At 43.8% G+C, this 20,937-nt stretch overlaps 2 protein-coding genes across 5 annotated transcripts in view; one reads left to right on the forward strand and one right to left on the reverse strand.

Annotated features, from left to right (window-relative positions):
- Nucleotides 1-83: 83 nt before the first annotated feature.
- rtkn2 (rhotekin 2) lies at nt 84-6,152 on the reverse strand. The gene is made up of 12 exons (XM_030106144.1): nt 5,970-6,152; nt 4,411-4,610; nt 4,187-4,245; nt 4,021-4,074; nt 3,814-3,931; nt 3,484-3,684; nt 2,760-2,854; nt 2,220-2,326; nt 1,980-2,111; nt 1,440-1,608; nt 1,124-1,231; nt 84-790 (listed from the first exon to the last, which is right to left on the reverse strand). The coding sequence occupies exons 1-12, from the start codon at nt 6,150-6,152 to the stop codon at nt 129-131; spliced, it is 2,088 nt and encodes a 695-aa protein (XP_029962004.1). The 3' UTR covers nt 84-128.
- Nucleotides 6,153-8,619: 2,467 nt separating this feature from the next.
- Nucleotides 8,620-20,937, forward strand: part of cep170aa (centrosomal protein 170Aa) — a 37,254-nt gene continuing 24,936 nt past the window's right edge. For 3 of the 4 annotated variants that reach the window (XM_030106136.1, XM_030106140.1, XM_030106137.1), the window contains exons 1-3: nt 8,620-8,730; nt 18,322-18,381; nt 19,171-19,310. In XM_030106136.1, the coding sequence (XP_029961996.1) occupies nt 19,206-19,310 (105 nt within the window). In that variant the 5' untranslated portion in view covers nt 8,620-8,730; nt 18,322-18,381; nt 19,171-19,205. The remainder of the gene's footprint in view (nt 8,731-18,321; nt 18,382-19,170; nt 19,311-20,937) is intronic. The other variant, XM_030106138.1, reaches the window with a different exon arrangement.

Below are 20,937 nucleotides of genomic sequence, written 5' to 3' on the forward strand. Positions count from 1 at the left end.
GAATGCGAAAAGGAAAGTGTTATTGATGAGCTTCAGATGTGAACACTGGTTAAAAAGAGCAGCAAAGCCCTCTGCTGTGATCCAGCCATGCTTCGGCTCCATGTTAATTCATGATCCTCAAAGTGAAGTTACAACATTTTGAGGTTCATCCTCTCTCTGAAAGACTTCCTGAGTTTGCTCCTCGGCGCAGGGACTGGAGCCGGACCGCCGCCAGCCCTGACGAAGCCGTGCTCGGCCGCGGCCTCGGGGGTCTGGCAGTCCGGCCTCTGAGGCTGACACTGCGGCTGGACGTCCAGGACGCCCAGCGGGGCGTTCCTCGCCGCTCCGCCCGCGTTGTTCCTCTGGAGCTGCTGGATGATGGCGGAGAACTTGGCGTCCAGAGACGGCCTGCCCGTTTTCGGCCTGGTGGCGGGTCGGGGAGCGTCGGCGTTCTCCTTCTCCTGGCTGGACTGCGGGGGGTGACGGTGCTGGGGGGGCAGGGGAGGCCTGGCCGGGCGGGGAGGCGCCGCGTACGGCTCTCGGTCGGCCGGGGGCGGCGGAGCGCGCCGCTTCTTGCCGCCGACGGGCGTCGAGCTGGCGCTGGGATTGGGGCTTGTGAAAGGGGTGGAGGTCTTGCTGTGGGACAGGAGACTCTTCTGCACCACTATGGACTGGGAGCCGTCGAACAGCGTGGACCAGTTGGGCGCCTCGCGCTCCTCGTCGTGGCCGATGAGGAAGTGGCCGTCCGTCTCCTCGATCTTATTGTGGATGATGTCTGTGATGCTCTCAAACTTTCCGGGGGAATTTATGCCTGCGAGTCAAGCAAAATCTACAGCTGAACACTGAACAGGAATCAAATAAATGACAAACATTAATACAATTAAAGTTCAGCAAAGCTGAAATGGCTTAAAAAGAAAATTTTATAAACACACACGTAACAGAAGATACAAAACTATGCGCAGACACAGGATTTATTGATCTGGATCACCACTGAAACAGAAGCAAACAGCGGGATATATTATATTTCATTGTCTCATTTCTTGTGAGCACTGAATCATATTTTCAAATCAACTCCTGCAATATAAATCCTGTAAAACTGTCAACAAACTCACTTTCGGACACTCATCCCAATTACTTTACTCACTGAGGTCGTTGTAAACAGAGTCGGCCTGCTTGGTGAGGAAGAGTGATGGTTTCCTTGGTGACGCGACCTCGATCTTCATTAGCCGGTGGCAGCAGTGGAGCCACTGGCCTGGTTGTAAACAAGGACGGGCGCGAGGAAAGCAGATAAAGGTTAGACTATCTGCTCTTGCTGAGAGTGTTTAGCTAAACGCCGCTCCTCTCGTGCATTACGTGATTTAACACGATCCGTTCCTTCGTCTCAATAACCAAAAGGGCCTTTTATAGCAGCTTTCATGTGAGCGGCGGCTTTTAGGAACGGACACAGTAAACACGCTCACTTTGATCGTAGAGGTGCTGATAGAGGGCGTCCAGCCAGTCGTCCAGCTGCTCCCTGCTGTCCGCCGTGAAGACGAGGGTCTGAGACCCCTCCGGCGAGGGGTTGATGATGGACAGGCTCCGGGATTTCTGTCCCACCGACGCCTTCTCCATGGCGCAGATCCGAGTGTCCTGCCGGAGTCAAACGCAACTCGTTTATCACGGGCTGAAAATGAGGCTGACAGTTTACAAATCACCGCACTCTGCGAGATGCTGCACTCAAAAAGCACAGCGCTGAGAGAGCAGGACGAGATTAATTCAGCAGCAGAATGCCAAAGCTGTGAGGCAGGATCTCGCTGAGTAATGTGGCATTTTATATTTTGGGTTGTCTGAAAATGTTCAGTGAAACGCTGAAAACCAAGAATGAAAGTGACGGTAATGGATCTGGTATTTGATTTAGTTTTACTCAAAAACAGACTAAACTGTCATCACAACAGGGACACCCACTAATAGTCTTTGGGGATTTTGCGTTCTTTAAAATCTGATGTTTAAGTCGTTCTCACCTTATTGATGGGTACTTTGAGAGTGGGCTCCACTTTAGCCTCGATCTCCTCTGGAGTGAAGTAACAGGACAGAAATCCGGCACCGAGCACACAGTACAGACTGCAGCAGCGGCTCATCCCTTCCACAGTTTGCTAAAAACACACAAGAAACGGGACAATTCACAGTTAAAAAAAACAAAACAAAACAATAAAGCAGGCGTGCATGTCCTTCTAACAACATTAAAACATTTGAGGACACACCTTCTGGCTCAGGTAGCCGGCCATCATGTCCTGCGTCATGCAGGCCGGCTGGGCCACCAACCGGCAGCACAGGTTGCCGTAGAGCGGGAGCCAGGACGACCACTCGGCTGTCAGGATGAAGAGCAGAGGTCAAAATATCTCCCAAAAAATTACCACCACTGCCATCTTGCAAATGCTTCATTACAGCATGGCTTGGTTTTTTTCATAGCTGTTCCTGAAATACAGTTTGTCATTGCAGGACTCATAATATGCTTTGTGAACCTGAACACTGATGCATTGTGGTGCCAACTCCTAGCAGGAGTCTGCGCCTTATATGGCAGGAAGATAACAAAGACCTGCCTGTACGTTCTCATCCACCTAATCGCCAACGGAAAGGAAAAATAAAAGTAATCCAGGCTAAACTTTAATTACAGGCTATTTTCTTTAATTTGGGGTTTCGTTTTAATGGCGTAAAGGCATTGTGTCATTATCATAACACCGAATTAAATCAGAAGCTAAAAAAGCATAATCCCTTTTATCCCCAGATATTCCCATTCTTACCGTTCTGGAGGACAATGAGGGAGTGGGACTGAAAGCTGCCTTCAGCCTCGGGCAGGCACAGTGTCGTGTAGGCCAGCAGGTTGTACTTCGCTCCACTGTTCACAGAAAGACACACAGATATAGAATTAATCACTCTTCAGGCGCTCTGCATTAATACATTTGTCTAATTTTAACTGTGACAATAAAAAGTTAAATAATGAATCACTACAGAAAAACCCAGAGCCTTCAGACACATATTCTGCTTTGTATTTTTTTTTTTTTAATTATTTCCTCTTGTAAAAAAGCGTAATGATCTCAGTATTCCTACTGCTGAACAGGTGGTGCGTATCACTTACAGATGTTCAGCTCGGAGACCGACTCGATGCTCTGAACGCTTTAAAGTAAGCTTCTCCTGCTTGTCGCAAACACACTGCAGATGGGTATATTAAAAACATTCACTGTTTCCTAATAAAAGAGCTTTATTTATTGGCACAAAGAAATCTATGAATGTCTGAAGGCCAAACATATCTGTATTCACAGCCACAAATATTGGTTTAACCCTTGTTTTAATACCCACTCTGTGTTATTTGCTTACAAAAGCCTCACGGAGCCTGCAGCTACTCCCATTGTTCCAGTAATAAGTCATAGCCGAGTTAGTTCCCAGTCAGAGAGGGAAAAAAAAAAAAAATCTTAAACCGTGAGCCAAGAGCCTATAAAAGATTTTATGGGATAACATAACACATACGATGGGATTGGGTTGTGCAGCAGGAAGGTGTCAGGGTCTGGAGTGTCCAGCAGGGAGCAGAGCTTCTTTCCAGTCGTCTTTCCAAGAGAGCTGCGGAGCTTCTTGGCCAGTTTCTTTGGCGTGTTTACCAACGTGAGCTCCTCCTCCAGGGCGCAGCTCCACAGCTCCACCTTCAGCTCGAACTGGGGGACTGCTTCTTTACTGAGGGGAGGAGGAGGAGGAGGAGGCAAGCACTTCAGCCGCAGCATCAAGGAAAGGATGCTGTGTGACCAAGGCGAAGGCAAAACCTCTAAAATGAAGCTATTCAATGGAGGATCAGGGAAAACTTACAAGATGGTGACTCCCTCGAAGCAGACGTCCGTGACCGATCTGTCCACCACCACCATCTCCGTGTCGAACACCTCCGATCCAAGCTGCATCACACAGAACAGAGCCACCCGGCGAGAGCCTGGCAAACACAAGGCACGGAATGAAGGGCTTAGTGTTTAAAACGTCCACAAAATAATGATAATGAAGCCAAAATACAGGCAGACGTACTCCCTCTGTCATTGAAGTGGTCTGAATCCCTCCACATCAGGGGAATGCGCAGCCCTGCATCAGCAGACAGGCAGACAGGATGTTGTTCAACTTTTTACTTTGTTTTTACAGACAGAGAGCAAGAGAGAGATACAAAAAAAAATAAAAAAATGTGGAGCAAACTCACCAGACAGTGCAATCGTCCCAAAACAGGGAAAACGGTCCTCTGAAACTGGATCTGAAAATCTGTAATAAAATTATTAAAAATCCCCAAAAGGGGGGGAAAAAAAGCAAAAATCAAACTTAGATCTCTACTTCAGCCCAAAAATAAAAGTTCTTATTTGTCTCAAGAAAGTTCAGCTCCTGGAAGAATTGTTTCTCACCTGGAATAAGTAAAGAAATATTCCTCACCTTTTGGCAGCTCCCATCACGCCCTGCTCCTCGTGTTTCCTCTGCAGCTGTGCCAGGTAAGCCTTGATCCTGGCGTTGCAGGTCAGCAGGTTCTTGGAGGCGTTGAGAATCTGCTGTCTCTTACTGCAGGCCAGCAGAAGCTTGTAGGCTCCCTCCCGCATCCGCATCTCAAAGTCGAGCTTCTCCTGTAGGTTTGTGTTCTTCACAGACAGAAGATGGAACGGTGTGTAAATTTTTTAAAGACGAATATGATCAAAACACAGAGGGAAAGCTTTACTGCTATGTTTTAAACTGGTTAGTTTGTTAGCAGCGACTGTTGACAGGATAAATGGTGTTAGAGTGATTTTTTTTTTTAAATATATGCAATAAATGGGTTTCTTTAAGTAGATGATCATGAGTGGATCATGCAATGTTTTGATGGAAAAGATGCAGGGTGGTGACGTATTGATGAGATGATAAAAGCACAAAATTATTTGAGGCTCTTTCTGGACAACATTTCACTACTTAGAAGTGGAGTATGGTGATGTCTGCTATATCAAGTCTTCAGAGATATGATAAGTACTAATTCAATGTTATTATATTCCTTTTTTTTTCAAATAATCGGGTGCAAATAAAGATATACAAATACAAAAATCAATTCAAAGCATTGGAATGTTTTAACATATAGAAAACATACCAAAATAAAACAACAGTGTGACTTACATTAAATTAAAAAACTAAATAAAATCTCTTCACCTCAAAACATTATCTCGCTGGAATATCAGAACTGATTTAGGGGGACTTTTAATTCATTTTAGTAAATCACCAATTTTCATATTGGGCCTTCAATTTTCATACTGTGATCAAAATTTATAACAGGATCAAAATAGAAACATCTCTGGATGTAATGTAATCTATCTCCACGTTGCAACAAACATTTAGTTAAAGAAAAACCTATCTTGCAGGTTATCTTGAAGCAAACTGAGCACTGTTACCTTTATAAATACTAAAATAAGATTAAAACTGTTGATCAACTGTGAAATATTTGTGGTGTTTTAGTGGTTCAGTATATATCAGATAAACAAACATCATCACTTCCACTTTCTAGAGACCAACATGATGCACCTGCAGCTTCTTAGAGATCTGTCGTATGCACAACAAATTCATATCCTTTACTATCTGCTGAGTGTCATTCTGGAGACGGGGGCATCTTTTCGTGTTTTTGGCCTGGAAGGACATTAGTTTGAGCAGCTTTACAGCAAAGAAAAGCAAATCAGCAACAACAATGAAGAAAGAGACATGATCATGACAGACACCAGAGAGGCGGCGCTCGGCTCTGCTTTCAGGCGGATGAAAAGTGTTAAAATGGGAGAAACCAGCGAGTATCGCAGCTTTGTTTTAAGAAAATGCAAACCACGTTCCGTTTGAGAAAAGGCTTTAGGATGAAAGTTATTGTAATAACAGTCGAGCTAACACAAACCACAAACAATCGAGTTTCAGCTCGTGTCCGTTGGAGACGCTGCACTTTGAACCCTGCGGCTACATTTGAACTGTGACAATTAAAAAACACCGCCTCGTACCTCGGTTTGAAGGAATAAGGCACTCTGTCGAATTTTCTTCCGTTTAATCTCCATCGCCACCGCGGATCCGGCCGATAACAGCGACCTGCCACCGCTCCCGGTCCGTCTGGAGGTTTGAACGCCCCGCTGCTCGTCCATGATGTCAGTCCATTCGCTAGCAGCCGCACATTCCTGCTCCAACATCCAACGCCCATACGACAGACAGGAGGGTTCGTTTTGTCTCACGGAGTCTACCGGCGAAGAACTATTGTCATGCAAATATGAGGTACTTTCTATCAAACGTATAAAACAGTAATATATTTCGAATAGATTTATATTTTTTTAAGCGCACTATATACTTTACATATTATTACAACCATATTTATACCGTTGAGGGTTAATGTATCGCTTACAACAATGCATTATGAAGCTATATGATTTAATTAAGTCAACTTTTAAAGCAGTATTGACGATAAAACCAAGTGAAAATATTTAAAACGTACAAAATAAAACTGGTTCGTTACTGCCACTGAACACTTTCTGTACACTTCACTCAGATCGTTTCGGCGGTTCATCCCTGATAAAGAAACGAGCGCTTCTACGTCGACATGTACAAAACGTCATTGCGTCACTAGGTCAAACAAAACAAGTGTGGAGCGTTCAAGATTTTAAATTTTTATTATAGATGTGTCGTTTTTATGATTATATTATCGGAGATGTTTATTATATTACTACATTTTAATAATCTATCGTCTTAGAATAAGTCACGGTCAGTTGTTAAACGTAAAGCAAAACAATCATATTATTTTGCCTGTGAGGAATAAAAGCATATATATGTCACCGTTTCAGCAGTTAAATTGTTTTTTGTTTTTTTTTTGCGGATTTTATCTTCCGACTCTGCAGTCTTTAATAACCATGAGTCAATATAAAAGTTAACTGTGAAGCACGTGTGCAGCATTGTTTATTATCGCTGTGTGACATTAACACTGTGCTTCATGCACCACCAGGTCTTGTTTTCACACACACCCTGCAGTCCGCCGGCAGCCGAGCCGCACAGCCCAGGTGGTGCTGGTACTTTAACAAAAGACCCCGGAACGCAATCTGCGAGTCCAGGAAACCCGCCCACCCGGTTCTGGTCGACGTCCATTCTGGCTGAGTTGGAAGCGTCCACGGCTGCAAGTGTAGACGCAGGCGCTGCTGGCTGACTGGAGGAGCTGTGTGAAGCTCACCAGAGGAAACACTCAAACCAACGGAAAGGACGACTCACGTTTCAAAAGTAAAAGATGGGCTTATTAAAAAATAGAAATGATATTACATTCTCACACAGTATAATCCTCTGGATCAGTCTGTCCACAGTGATGTCAGACACCATCTGCTGCTCAATAATCCATTTTCTGCTCACTTGATATCCTCAGTGATAGTCTCTGCCCACACATTCCTTGAATGTTTAGTTTTTTGGCATTGACTCAGTTGTATAAAGACGTACCAATGTGTGAGTTTATTTCAGGAAAAGTGCAGTCTGCACAGAACTTTTAACGGACCTCAATAATTACTAAAAAAAAAGCCTACATCATCAACTCATATAACCGATGATCCAGACACTGAAACACAAGACAGACAGATGAAATTATACTCCTTAATAACTATCCGTAATAGTCTTTTTCAAAAAGTTGCACATATCTTCTGCTGTCATTCACAAATTATTGTTGCAAGAAGTCACTTCATGATGATTATCAGATATAACTTGAATTGTAATAAAAATCTGTTTGTTTTAACCTTATATCTTTGCATGTATATTTTTAAAACTATATTCTGAATAAATCTGGCACTTCTGAGACTGGTTCTGCTGGAGCAGGGTTGTTGATGGGTGAAGGCAGGGTATGCCGTGGACTGTAGACAGATATCCAGTCCAACACAGGGCAAACAAACACAGCTGTGGGGGGAAACTAGAGTAATGTGAGAAAATCTGCAGATACAGGGGAAGAAAAAAGTCAATTGCACTGAACGTGGACCCCGTCAGATTCAAACCTGGAATAGTCTCACCACAAAGTGAGAGAATTAACTACCTCAACATTAATCAGGAGTCTCTTCCCATATTTATTTATTGTCATCGAGGATGTACCATGAAATTATTCAACAAATCTGTGACAAGTACCATCTTATATCATCCGATTCAAATGACTTAATCCCTGATTTGTGTAATTCTCTCAACGTTTTAGATAAAAAATAAAGTGCCATGATGGTGATACAGCTGAATATTTATTTGGTTTTTACTTGAACTGTAACTGAAAATTCAGAGAAAACTGGTTGGAGATGATCTGCTGTAGCAACCTTTTATTAAAACTGCAAAAAAGAGTACAAACAACAAAAGACTCGTTCGCATTATATAAATTAAGCAGACTTGAACTGATTGCGCATAAATGCTGTCTCTTTTAATGGCTCACAAAACTTTCAAATCTCTGCATCCTGCCGCATCGCCTCGTGCTTTTCCTTTGAAAAGGCGTTCCCGGAAGTGGCATTCCCGGTGTGTGCGCGCGGCCTGACGGCTCTCTGTCAGGATGTCGCTGCTCTCGCCGTTACTTCGCTGGGAGCAGCTTATTGTGGAGGGACGGTAGGGGGAGACGAGAGGAGAGCAGAGGAGGAGAGAGGAGAGGAGAGCGGAGCGGAGCAGAGGGCCACCGACCGCACTCCAACTGCAGCAGGCTGGGCTGGGCTCCACACACACACTCACGCTCACACACACTCCCAGAGCCAGACACGCACCTCCAGCAGCCGGGGCAGGGTAAGCATAGCAGCACCCCTTTCCTCTATTCCAGTCGGTTGACCCCCGCCGGGGTTTTAGCTTTGTCCGTGAACGGTGCTCCCTTCAAGTTCTGCTCCGCAGGCTGGAAAAAACAGTGTTTTTCGATGCTCATCTATTGATGCCAGTGCTGGCTTTCAGCGCTTATACGTTCTCGGGTGTTTTGCCAGCTCAAATACATAAGTAAACAGTAGTAACAGTGAAATAACGTAAAGTGTTGAAATAAGTGTGGTGTAAATACACGTTTTTGACCAGACTGGTGTGACTCGCTGTTGGCTAGCAAGGATGGCTACTATTGTGAGCGGCATGACAAGCCTCCGCCTTCCATACAGCCTCACTGCTCAGCCTCTCTTCAACAAAAAAATCAAACAAACACACAGAACTACTCATTCGTTTACATTATTCGTCGGTCCAGATGAGCACAGCCCGGCGAACCTGACTGTTTTTTTTTTTTCCCGAGGTGCATCCCTCGGTGGTCACATTGGGGATGCACATCAATGAAGGTCGGTCACATTGAGCGCTTTGTTTATTTCGCTGGAGACCTGCTCGCTCCGGGCTCGCCCTTTCTCTCAGTCCCAGTCCAAGCATTTATAATCTGATTGATACATTTTTTTGTGATATTTCACTATGCATTGTATGTGCAGTGTTTCCCAGTGTCGGCCCCCTCCTCCTCCTCCTCCTCCTCTTCTGTGTGGAGGCTTTGTTTTCACGGGGCAGATGTAGCTGGCCTACATACATCCGCTCTCTTTGTGTAGTTTGATTTTTGCTTTCATCGACACATTACACATACATTTTGGTAAAGGATCAGCTTTAAATGTGTTATAACAGCACAATATCAATACTTTGCATGATCAATTTCAGCTCTGTCATTGCTTACCCTCACATTCTAACTGTGAATGGGCTTAATTATGTATTATCAGCTGTCACATCTTTGTGAATTTATATTATTTAAATCTATACAACTGTTCTATACAACTGAAGTCCATATTCATTTATCCATGCTACCCAAATCCGTATGAACTCTGTTATAACGTGATAACTTTCACCCATATCCCGAAGTTCTCCTGGAAAACTAAAGAGCTTCACACTATACCACCAAGTCTTGTTACTCACCTCCCTCAGCTGTAAGAATTCAAATATTTTGGGTCTGAGCCACAAAATGTGCAGATAATACCAACCAGCCTGGCTTTGCTTCTTTGCTTCCCCCCTTTTTTTTTCCCTTCACTCTGCCTTTTTGTGCCTTCTTCCTGTCCTCCCTGCAAATGTGGCTGCTGGCCGGCTGGCCAGCTCTACAGGCAGTTGCATTTTAAAAAAAACTGTGTCAGTGTCACAGGACGGTTCTTCTCTCGGAGAGGAAGCTGCAGCAATGCCCAAACTAGACTACAGCTCAGCCTGATTATATACGTGTCCATTACTCCATTATGCTGCAGATACAGGCGAAAACAGCTGATAGTCCTTCATTTGTTTTTATTCTGAAACTTCAACGTCTTCAAAACTTCAACCTCTGAACTGGCTTAACTCTGAAAAGACTCCTTGCTCTGCTTTTCCTGATCCGATTTGTTTAAACTCACTTTCTTGTTTGGTGTCCAAATCAGACTGCAGGTCTCTGGCCAAAGAGAAATCTGTGCATGCATAATAAGTGTTTCTTGTGTGTCAGTGTTCAGTTGGGATGTGGAACCGTTTGGGGGATTGTTGTCTGGCCTGCCCACGGCCATTGTGTATAGTAGGAAGTCCAGGAAGTGAGTTCATTTTACTTCAGTGGTGGGGGAGTATTATTTCTGACGGAAAGCAAACAGCCCAGCCTGGAAGTTGACATCTGAATTTGAAGTCGTTAAACGTGTTGTTGTTGCAGTTGTAGCAGGGAGTCCGTGTCTAAAAATAGCAGTGAATCTCAGTTCTGTTATCTGCCAGAGTAGAAACATTAAAAGGGGTTATGAGAGTCAGATAGCTTTGCCTGGTGACAGTCTGGCTCATGTGAGAAGGGGAGAAAGAAAGTGTGTGGTAAGAAACCAAGAAAGACGGGACAGTGAAAAACGAGGGGAAAATCATCAGCCTCTCCCTTGTTTTGGAACATCACGGGTGTGTCGGTAAAATGAAATAAAAAACAGAGTGACCATTACATCTGTTTCAGGGTGTAACGTACTGTACTCCCCTTTGGCTTTCCACTGCAGATATCAATCTTAAATTGGGATAGTTTCCATTCCCATCTCTCTTCCTGCAAGCCCCTGATTGTCCTGTTGTATTTTCTTTTCTCTCCTCATTGCCACTGTGAGAGTTAACTGTTTTTGTCAGGCGATTGCTGCGGGCAGCATAAATGTTGGTGCCATAATAAATGTAGCGGGCTTGGCCAGATGCTAATGTTCCTGTTAGAGAGCCACGGGCCAGTCATTATATCCTCAGCAGGGGCCGTGCACGGCCGTAATAAACTCTGAGCAGCCAGTGGATGAACCTACTATGACAGTCTTAAACAACAGTATGTGGGAGAGATTGACTGTCTCAAACCAGTTTAAATACCTTACTGTGTGCAGGAAAAAGGTTTTACATCCACATGACTCACAGGAAGTTTAGATTTTGTTTAACATTGTATAGGAATTATTAAAACAGCAAGCAAGTTGATGTTGTTTTGTGTTCTCTACTGTGTACAATCAATCGAGTGACAAAAAATTGCCAGTTCTAGCATAGTACAATATTTATTCCTCTAATGTTTTAATGGGTAATTAAGGTTTGCACATTAATTTCCCTCATACAGTATATTCTGCTGCTCCTGTGCCCCATTAAACCAGCTGCCTCCAGACATTAGTGTATTTCTGTAGCGTTATCTGAAAAAAATGTACTGAACGCACGCTTCAGAGAATGGTTCCGTGCTCTAAAAAAGCCTATGCTGTGGGGCATGTGCTTCATTAGCTCTTTTGGATTATTAATAATCTATTTTTTTTAATCATCTCCTCATCAGCATAACATCTTGTTTAAAGCGCGGGTTCCTCCTCTCAGCCTGCCTGACAATGATAACATGACTCTCCTATGGTGCTGAAAGGCAGGCTGTGTTTTTAACTTTGATGCCGTGAAGGCCTAAATATGCGTGGAGTATAAATTTCCATATGTGGGTCTGTAGGTCATCCTGCAGACGAGGGTCATGGAGCATGTGATGGGCTTATGTCTTGAGGGCTCGGGCGTGCTCCGTTGTGTTTGCTCACAACAATGAAGCATGCAGGATGGATGCTGGCTAAATGGAGGTATTTGCTTATTTGTTCCTCCCCAACTGCACATGTGCAGCGTGTGCCTGCTTGTCTGCACCATATGGTCTTTTCTGCCACGCAGGAGGCTTTTTTTTCTCCCCCCATTGCCACATTAACATGTATTAAGATGTAGTTACGCATGCACACGTAGGTTTCTGCAGACTCAGGCCAGTAGTATTCTGGTAACATAATGCTTTATAATCTCCCTCTGCGGTGCAGTGATCCCGTCACATCAGATTAATGTTGCTGGATTGTTCTCAGTTAGTAGCATTATTGTGGAATTATCTTAATTGTACAATTTATTAGCATTTTTGATTATCTGTTTTTCTCTAAAAGAAGAAAGGTCAGCATTAAAGTCGGCCTTTAAAACTCTAATACAAATGCCTCACTGGTTTGTGGATTGTCGGAGAAAATAGTTTTCTCTGTCGTGAACATATTTTCATCAGCTTAACTGATAACTAGAGCACAGAACGGCCTTGAATCAGATCTGTTCTCCCTCAATTTTAAAGTAAACAGTCGTATAACTTTCACTTCTCCCCCTAACTGAGCTCATTATTCCAATCACAGATCAAAGTTTTTCCGGTAAACATAACAGATGTGCAATTCGACCACACAGCGTTTGGAAGTGCGTCAGTATTGCGACATGCATATCTCAAAAAGCTGACTGAACTAAATATGTCAATTCTAGAACACAAGATTTTCTTTAATGGAAAGAAAAGTGCCGTTGATAAGGACCAGTTCACAAAAAATCAGCAATTAGCTGATATCATTGAATTGACAGGGGAAAAGAGAGAGCGAGACAGAAAGAGAGCGCTGTTAGTGTAAGTGTTTGTCTTTTTCACAAACTGCATGTTCACCTGATGTGGGATAACTACTTCAGTATACCATAAAGGGAGTATTTTGCTGAGAAAATGTGTTTCCTTCAAGGATCATAAGTAGTTTATTTACTGACAATAAATTTGTGCTGCAGAGTAAACTGTAGAAGCCGAGTCTGTGTTGAACCCTCATTTCAGGCACTGAAGCGATGATCGTTTAATGTTGCTTTTGGCTTCAGTCTGGTGGAGCTGGAATCTTATTTCAGGGTTTTTAGACTCACTCTTGTCGCACTCTGGTAAAATGCTGTTGTCAGATATGTAATTTGCTTCTAGAATGAAAGCTAAATGAGGCGTTTGATTGCTTCGTGTGTTGAAATGGATGTTTATTTGCGTCAGTCTTTAATTCTTTCCCCCCTGCTTTAATGCTCTTTAGAGCAGGAGCATCCTTGGCTGCGTTGCACTCTTGTCAAATGACATTCAGCCTCAGGATATGTGATGACGAGTCTTTATCATAACAAACCTAAAGCACAGGCTTGTTCATCATACATCAAAATTTATGATAAAGATGATCGGTTTGGGACAAGAAAGCAGCTCATGCAGGTTCCTTCTACAACGGAGCCAATGGCGGATTTCTCTGAACAAAGTAAGACTCGTCACTCCTTTGCTTTTTGTTAGCTATTTTTCATTCATGAGGAGAAAGTAAAAGTAGGCCAGCTAAATTCAAATGTCATATGAAATCAAAGTCTCACCCTGACGTCCCTGGAGGAGTCTGTGGCTTTGTGTGCTCCAAAACTGGGAACATTTCATTACTCTGCTGTCACTTCTACGATTGACCGGTTCCTTTTATTTATATTTCAGAGTTCTGGAGTTACTTTGAGAAATTCTGCACAGATATTACACGTACAGAGAGATATAGATATCATCGTTAAAGATGGGCAGTAAAATAGAGTTCAGTGATCTGATGAAACGTAGCCTGGCAATTTTCTGGTATCATGTGAATCACAGACAAAGTCTGGCTGCTCTTTTTAAGAGGAACAATAGGTTTTACCTCTGCACCTCAGCCTATGGTAGACATAGCCGACGGGGGGCTGGAAAAGCCTTTTGTTTGTCTGCCCAGAGGTTACCGTCTTGTCTTGACTCTGTTCGTGCTTTGCTCTCTCCACCCCTCAGGGTCCAGAGGACTCGCTGCTCCCAGAGCATCCAGGAGGCCGCAGTACTGAATCAGTACCTTCTGCCTATTATTTATTGGCTTCAGTCTAAAAGCCCTCGCTGACCTCTCAGCTGTATCGTTCAGGGACTGGCCTGCTGCTTCACTATTTGTCTTGTCTGCTTGTGTACTTTGCTTTTATTGGTTTTACCTACACCTCGGAGGACTCTCGAGTACAGGTTCTTTGATCTGCTTTACCCTTGGAGATAAAATATTGATACTTTCCATGAGTAACTTGCAAGAAATAATAATAACGTTTTATTTTATTAGCATTTTCTTGCAATTAAAGATCATCCCTTGAAGGATGCTTCTTTGCTTCAAGATTTTCAAGAATAGATATAAACTCTTATCTCAACGACACAATCTATTATTTTCAAGAAGCATGAGCAGCCCACAGTCTCTTATATTCCTTATTTTTAGTTTTAGAACTGTCTGAATGGGCCTGAATCCTTCTTATGGATTGCCTTCAAATTGAGTACTACTGTATGACAAAGTAATTGTAGTGTATTGTAGTGTTATTTACAAAGAGCGTGCACTTTATTTGACTTCATAGAGTCAGTGGGCATATGTTTGTAAAGTGCCAGTTGCAGCAATTTTCCTTATTCTTGGGATACATTCCTCAATCAGATGCACAGATTAGTTACATTGGAGACACTTTAGTAAAGGGAGAGAGCCATGCACTTGTACTATTTTAAAATATCAGCAGTAACACCTATAATGTATGAATAGATTGCACATTATGAATTCCTATATTGTCGTGTTTCCTTTAATTTTAGCATTGTTGGTTAAAAAGAAAACATGAAAAACACAAGATAGAGGGCTGACATGATTCACTTACTGTTATTTTCTGCCTCTTGCCAAAGGGCTAAAGCTGTGCGACTGTAACTGCTGAGTGCTAGTTATATCCGAGCAATCAGCTTTGCTGTTGTCGTAAACATTAAATGCATGGTCTCCTGTCTGGCAGAGGATTTCTCCAGGGAAGCACCAGGCAGATATGGAACATCAACAGCAAATGCCCCAAAGCTTTTTAATTTAATCTATCAGTATGTCACAGGATGTGACCCCATGTCAGCGTCAATCCCTCCACATTAAGGGTCTAAAACGTTCTCCCAGATGCGTAAAGCTGTCATGTGTTGCAGCTGCTTGTAAGTTTTTTAACAAGCCGTGCACATTTTTACAACGTAGGTCGGCGACCACACCCTTGCTCGGACTAACTTTGGCTCTCATCATAAGACCACGAGGAAATGAGCGCGAGGAGTGAGTCGTCCCTGCGTGCTCTTCCCTCTCTCCCCCTCTGTCTTTCATCCTCTCTCGTGTTTGCTGAGCTGTGCATGCCGGGAAGGTGTGTGATGTGGCGGCGATGTGACATCTGGGAGGTGGAAGAGGAGAAGCAGATGCGCTCCTCCGTCGGTTACCCGGCCGTTGCATCACCCCGGGACGCACGCTCCAGAGACAGCGGCAATGAAAGAAACAGACTGTAAATAAACCGGCGCTCCCTGACGTCACCTCCGGGCCGCCTTCAGTCGCTGCTTCCGATTGGCTCATTCAGAGTCGAGGCAGAAGATTTGAAATGTTTAAAATCCAGAAAGCTGTTTATATAACTTTTTACTGGACAACGGAAAGAAAACTGTAGGAGGGATTAGTCAAGGCTGATAAATCTGATTATCCCCCTTTGCTTTATAATCACACTGGTTATTTTTTAATGTCTGAACAGCTTATTACACATTAAATAATAACTGCAGTGAGCAAACTCATTTGCCTCTAATCTGTCCCTTTGTTCGTGGTTAAGATGATTTTCCTCCTGACAATGAGTGACTAAGAGTTCCTTGTAGCTGCGAATGAGTGCCTTCGCTACAGACGACTCCTTGTTTTTGTTCGTGATTCAAGTCAACCCGCCAGAAAATTAGCGGAAGCCGCACGCTATGGATTTAGAGATGAGTGTCTGCAGTAAGAAGTGCCGTGCTTCCTGTTTCTCCATGGCCTTATCCTTGGTACAAAGAATTCACAGTCATCTTGGAATAATCCTGGTCTTTCACTGCTCATTTCTGTGTGTGTGTGTGTGTGTGTGTGTGTGTGTTTGAGATAGTAGGCTACAAGTGCACGTCTGGGGGTTGGGGAATTGCCTGCCAAAACCATGAAGTCACTATTTCTCCTTATTAGCCCCAGCAAGAATGTTGCTGAAAGAGTGGAATGAATTTGAGAAGCGTGACTCAAGAAAATGTCCTTCTGCAAAAAATCCACGAGGAAAAGTATCTCACTCCGGTTTCCACAGGCCAACTTTTGAAGCTTGCGTATTTCAAAATGACTAGCGAAAACATGAATATATGCAGTGTTTGAAATGTGCTGGTGTTGCAGGGAGCACATGTGAAGCAGCTCGAGTTTCTGTCTGAACTGTGTGGCCTTCATCAGACGCACCGCTGCATTCCTCCATCTGTGCCACGTCTTTCATGTGTGATAGTGAGAGGCTTTCCTTTTTTTTTTCTTTTCTTTTAATGACACCATAAAGGCCGGTATCCATGCCCCTCAACCGCACTCATTAACCTTGCATTCTGCAGTGAGTATTGAAGAAAGCTCTCTGATGCTTTGGTTAAAGGAAACCACACATGATTAATGGTGCAATGGTAATCTGCCGTCGCTGTTTTTGTTGTTGCGTTGTTCCAGTGCAGCATCCGAACTCATTATCTCTGTCTTCCACCGTGTGTTGCCTTTTCCTGTGAACATAAATGGTTCGAGTCATTTGAGAAGTGATAGGATAAAAGAAGATGTAATTTAACATTTTATTGGCCACCCGTGTAATTCCTCTCTTTAATTTCTTAAATATAGTTATTTGGACAGGTGGGGGGGAAAAAAAACAAACTTTGTTTCGTTTATACAAGAGAAAATTGAAATAAATATTCTTTCATTAATATAATATGCAGGTCTACCATTGTGGTTAATGGACTTTTACTTATATGGTGCAATTTAATGCTTGAGCCGCCTCAGAGCACTTTACATGATCAGTCACATTCATCGGTCGACCCACACACACTGCTGCTCCCAGGGCGAAGCTCACACACCACTGGGAGCACTTTATACCTCAGGCTCTCACCCAAAGACACTAAAACAAATGGACGGTGTTTCAGCCACCGCCGGAGCCTCTCTGGCTGCTCGTTATGGAGGTGCGGGGAAATTAAATTCAAGCTTTGACCAATTATGAACCATTAAGTCCAATTAGTACCCCAAAGGATTCATCGGTGGAGCAGTTACAGCTCTTGATTCAGGGGTTTCAAAGCCTTAGATATTGTATATTTGAGTGAAGTTGTTTACACAGGTTGTGTTGCGTCTAGGTCTCTCTTTAAAAATATGACATTTCCTCATCATCACACACTTGTCAGAGGTTAGTGGGATGAAGAGCTCATCTGTTTGAGATCAGAGACAACTGCTGGAACAGTCACCCGCCCGACAGCGTCACGCAAGAAACTGAGGTGTGCAGTTGATTAAAATTTTACCCAGGAGATTACCGAGTTGGTATACCGAGTACTTAGGAGGTCAAATGAGCAAGAGCTTAGCTCAATAATCTTTAATTCCCACTCTGATGGGCTTTTCTTGGCACTTTCTCCACACGAAAGAGAGCTCCTTTTATTTTAAAGTCTCTTGAAATTACCACGGCAAGCTTTGAAATGGACATTTAGATTTGCAAAGAAATGTTGCTTAAAAGACTTCTGTCATCTCACATTCAGGTTCTCATTTTGGAGAATATTTTATCGACTTCGAAAAGAATGAATATGAGAAACTTCAGCTGCTGTATTTGAGTCAGATATCTTTCACAAAACCTGTTATTCAACCACATTTCTGTAAACAGTGTTTGAGAACAGTTAAGCAGGTCAGCTTCAGAGGTGGCTCTTTCTGATGTCCTTCCTACAGCTGGAAAGTAAGAGTTGCTGGCTTTGACCTCCTTTCCAGCTCATCAGAAAGAAGGCGAGGGGCGGAGGGAGGTAGGAGGGGAAAATGAATGTCCCGATGGGTCGGCCAGCCAACATTCCTACATCACTTCCTTCTCTAACATCTGGCAATGATCAGGCCCGCTGAAAAAAGAGGGGATGTTTCTCACTGGCTGACACAGGCATCGCGTTGCAAGACCGCCCCCTCAACCTCATTCCCCCGACCAGAAAAACAAAATGAAGCAGGAGGGGCTGATCCAGAACTCACTCCTGATCTAATGTCCCTCTCACACATTTCCTCGCACACGTTCATTTATGCAAAGTATGAAATCTCTGGCATGCTTTCCGCCGGGATTCATTAAATCAAACATTTCTCTTTGTTTCGTCTTTTGCAGGATGGCCTAGCTGGGTTGAGCAGTCAGTGGTCTGTCAGCGGTGAGCTACCTGGACCAGAGGTGTGTAGCAGACGTACAATGGTTTGAAATGATGTAATGTGAGCTGTCGTAGTAGATTGTATTTTAAGAATTCCTCTATATATATGGATGAGGAATTCAATATATAGAGGGATTTTGCTTTTTAGTGATGTCTTTCAAAGTCATTCTTGTCACTGGTTGAGTTGTCTTAAAAATAAGAAACTCAGGAAGCAGTGCAGATTTAGCACCTCGCATTCAGACTCGTCGTGTTCTGTTACCAACATAAAGCATTTGCGCTCCATTTTGAAAAATACAACTTGGTCCAACTTGCTAATTTTGGTGGCACTGATGAGCCGCACAGATTTATTTTGTGTCAAGAGGAGAAAGAGGAGAGGAAAGAACAATACCTGCTCTGCTGTCGGGCTGCAGGAGCCCAGAGGCGACAGGCTGACCCTGTCAGAAGCATGTGGTTGTCCCACAGCGTCAGTACCGATGACCTGCACGCTGAGACTGAGCCCGGCTCATGCTTTCTTAGATTTCTTAGATTCTTAGACAGCATTCACACCTTAGGATACATTTAGTCACCAATTAGCCTCTATTACATGCTTTTGGACTGTGGGAGGAGGAAACCAGAATGCCAGGAGAAACACCCCACACGCACAGGGAGGATTCTCACTGTGCTAGCCTCAATATCGCTTTCTGCTCTGCACTCATGTTACAATCTGAAATGACAAACTTGGGAATTGTCCTTTTGTTATAGTTCCACTATATCCACCTCAGCAAACTCTTGATAAGTTTCTTGGACCTTTTCTTCTTTCCGTCCCATCGCAGGAGGTGTCTCTGAGTGGCGCCGGCACTGTGCAGAGATGAGCGTGACCTCTTGGTTCCTGGTGAGCAGCGGGGGGACTCGCCACCGGCTCCCCCGGGAAATGATCTTTGTGGGGCGGGATGACTGCGAGCTCATGCTGCAGGTGAGGCAGCCGTCACTCCTAACGACCAGATGGATTCCTGCATTTTTACTTGATCTTTTCTGTAAATCTAGTAGCGCAGTGTGTTGTAAGTCAAACCTAACTGCAGCTATAATTTGATAAGCGCATAAAGAGTTTGGTACTTGTTTACAAACTTCTCACTACCACACAAATAGGCTGCTGACTTCACGCTGACCTGTTTCAAAAGGTAATAAGAGAGATGCCATTCCCGAAGCGTAGCGTGTTTGTGTGTTTGTTTTTCCTGGCGTGTGAGTTTGCGTCTGTGCAGATCTCACACATCCAGAGGGATGGCTTTGGGTGGACCGGTGTGTACCTCGAGTCACCGCTCTATTAATAGAAAGTGGGGCAGATACCTCTTCACCGAGATCTTAACTGACCGAGTCTGTTGTGGTGTGTGGATTTCATGAACTTGTTTCTGAGAGTAAGTTTTGCTGCACAGCGTTGGTTTCCACTGAATGCAGAGGTGACAGCTGTCCGTTGTGGTTGTTTTGCTCCCTTCTCTCGTCACGGCCGTGGATCTTGTGACCTGCCACAGTCTGAGAAGTTCAGAGGAGGATTTCTTTCGTGTCTTCTTTCTCTAACCTGTGTGCTACCACTGAGCATATGAACATTACCCCCCGCGTCACTCATGTCCTCCGCCGGTGCCTTCCGCATGTTCATGAATAGAGTTGTTTTTGTGTTTCACCACTTTGAGAATCTCAAAACTTGCTTCGGTGCGGCGGTGGAGCCACTTTGATCATCACATCATTTTCTGCTGCATTCCTAACGGTTGCTAATCGCTGTAACTTGTAGCTGCCGTCACACTGCGAGGTAAAGTGAGACGGCCGTGAAGTGGTGGTGGAGTTTGACTCTTCTGTCAGAAGACGACCTCAAGCTGTTTGTGGTTGAACAACTGTGAAAATCCCCCAGGAGTCCCTCTCACCATGCAAGAGCACAGATTTCTCACCACAGTTTTTATTGACTCTAATCCTTCTAGATATTGCACATATGCATGTTTTTATATGTTTTAGGTGATTTCCAAATCATGTTTTCTTGGTTTTGTGCTGTTGTTTGGTACTACTCTTTTGTTAATTGTGCGAAGTGGATTACAGTGGTTCTCCTTGTGACTACGCTAACAAGCCAAGGCTCATCACATGGCGCACACACACACACGCGCGTATGCACACACGCACACAAATCACATGAAGATATATACCGGTGCTTTTTAATTTCTTCATAGATTCTTGCATATTCCTAAGATGAAAATAAAGCAGCGTATTGTTACTACAGGAATAACAACACCATGCTCTCCATCTGAGTCTTATAATATGCTTTGCTTCTGGCAGAAAGAAAAAAAAACCCCAAATAATTCTGTGAAATACTGTCTCAGAGATTTATCTGCTGTTGCCGCACAGCTCATCCCCAGACAGAGTGTGTCTCTCTTTACGCCTCCCACACTCCCATAAGCACTCTTTGGAAAAGTTGGTTTTCACTTCAGGCTGATTCATTTTGCTGACACTCACTTTTTTTTTGTTAGATCTGAACTCTTCCATTGGCTCTGCAGGTTCTGTTGGTCAGCAGTGTGTTTGAGCGAAGCAGCAGGGATCCTTTCTCCTGCAGTCTGAGGCTC

The sequence above is a fragment of the Salarias fasciatus genome, chromosome 13, assembly GCF_902148845.1.
Source record: "Salarias fasciatus chromosome 13, fSalaFa1.1, whole genome shotgun sequence".
Classification (NCBI taxonomy): domain Eukaryota; kingdom Metazoa; phylum Chordata; class Actinopteri; order Blenniiformes; family Blenniidae; genus Salarias; species Salarias fasciatus.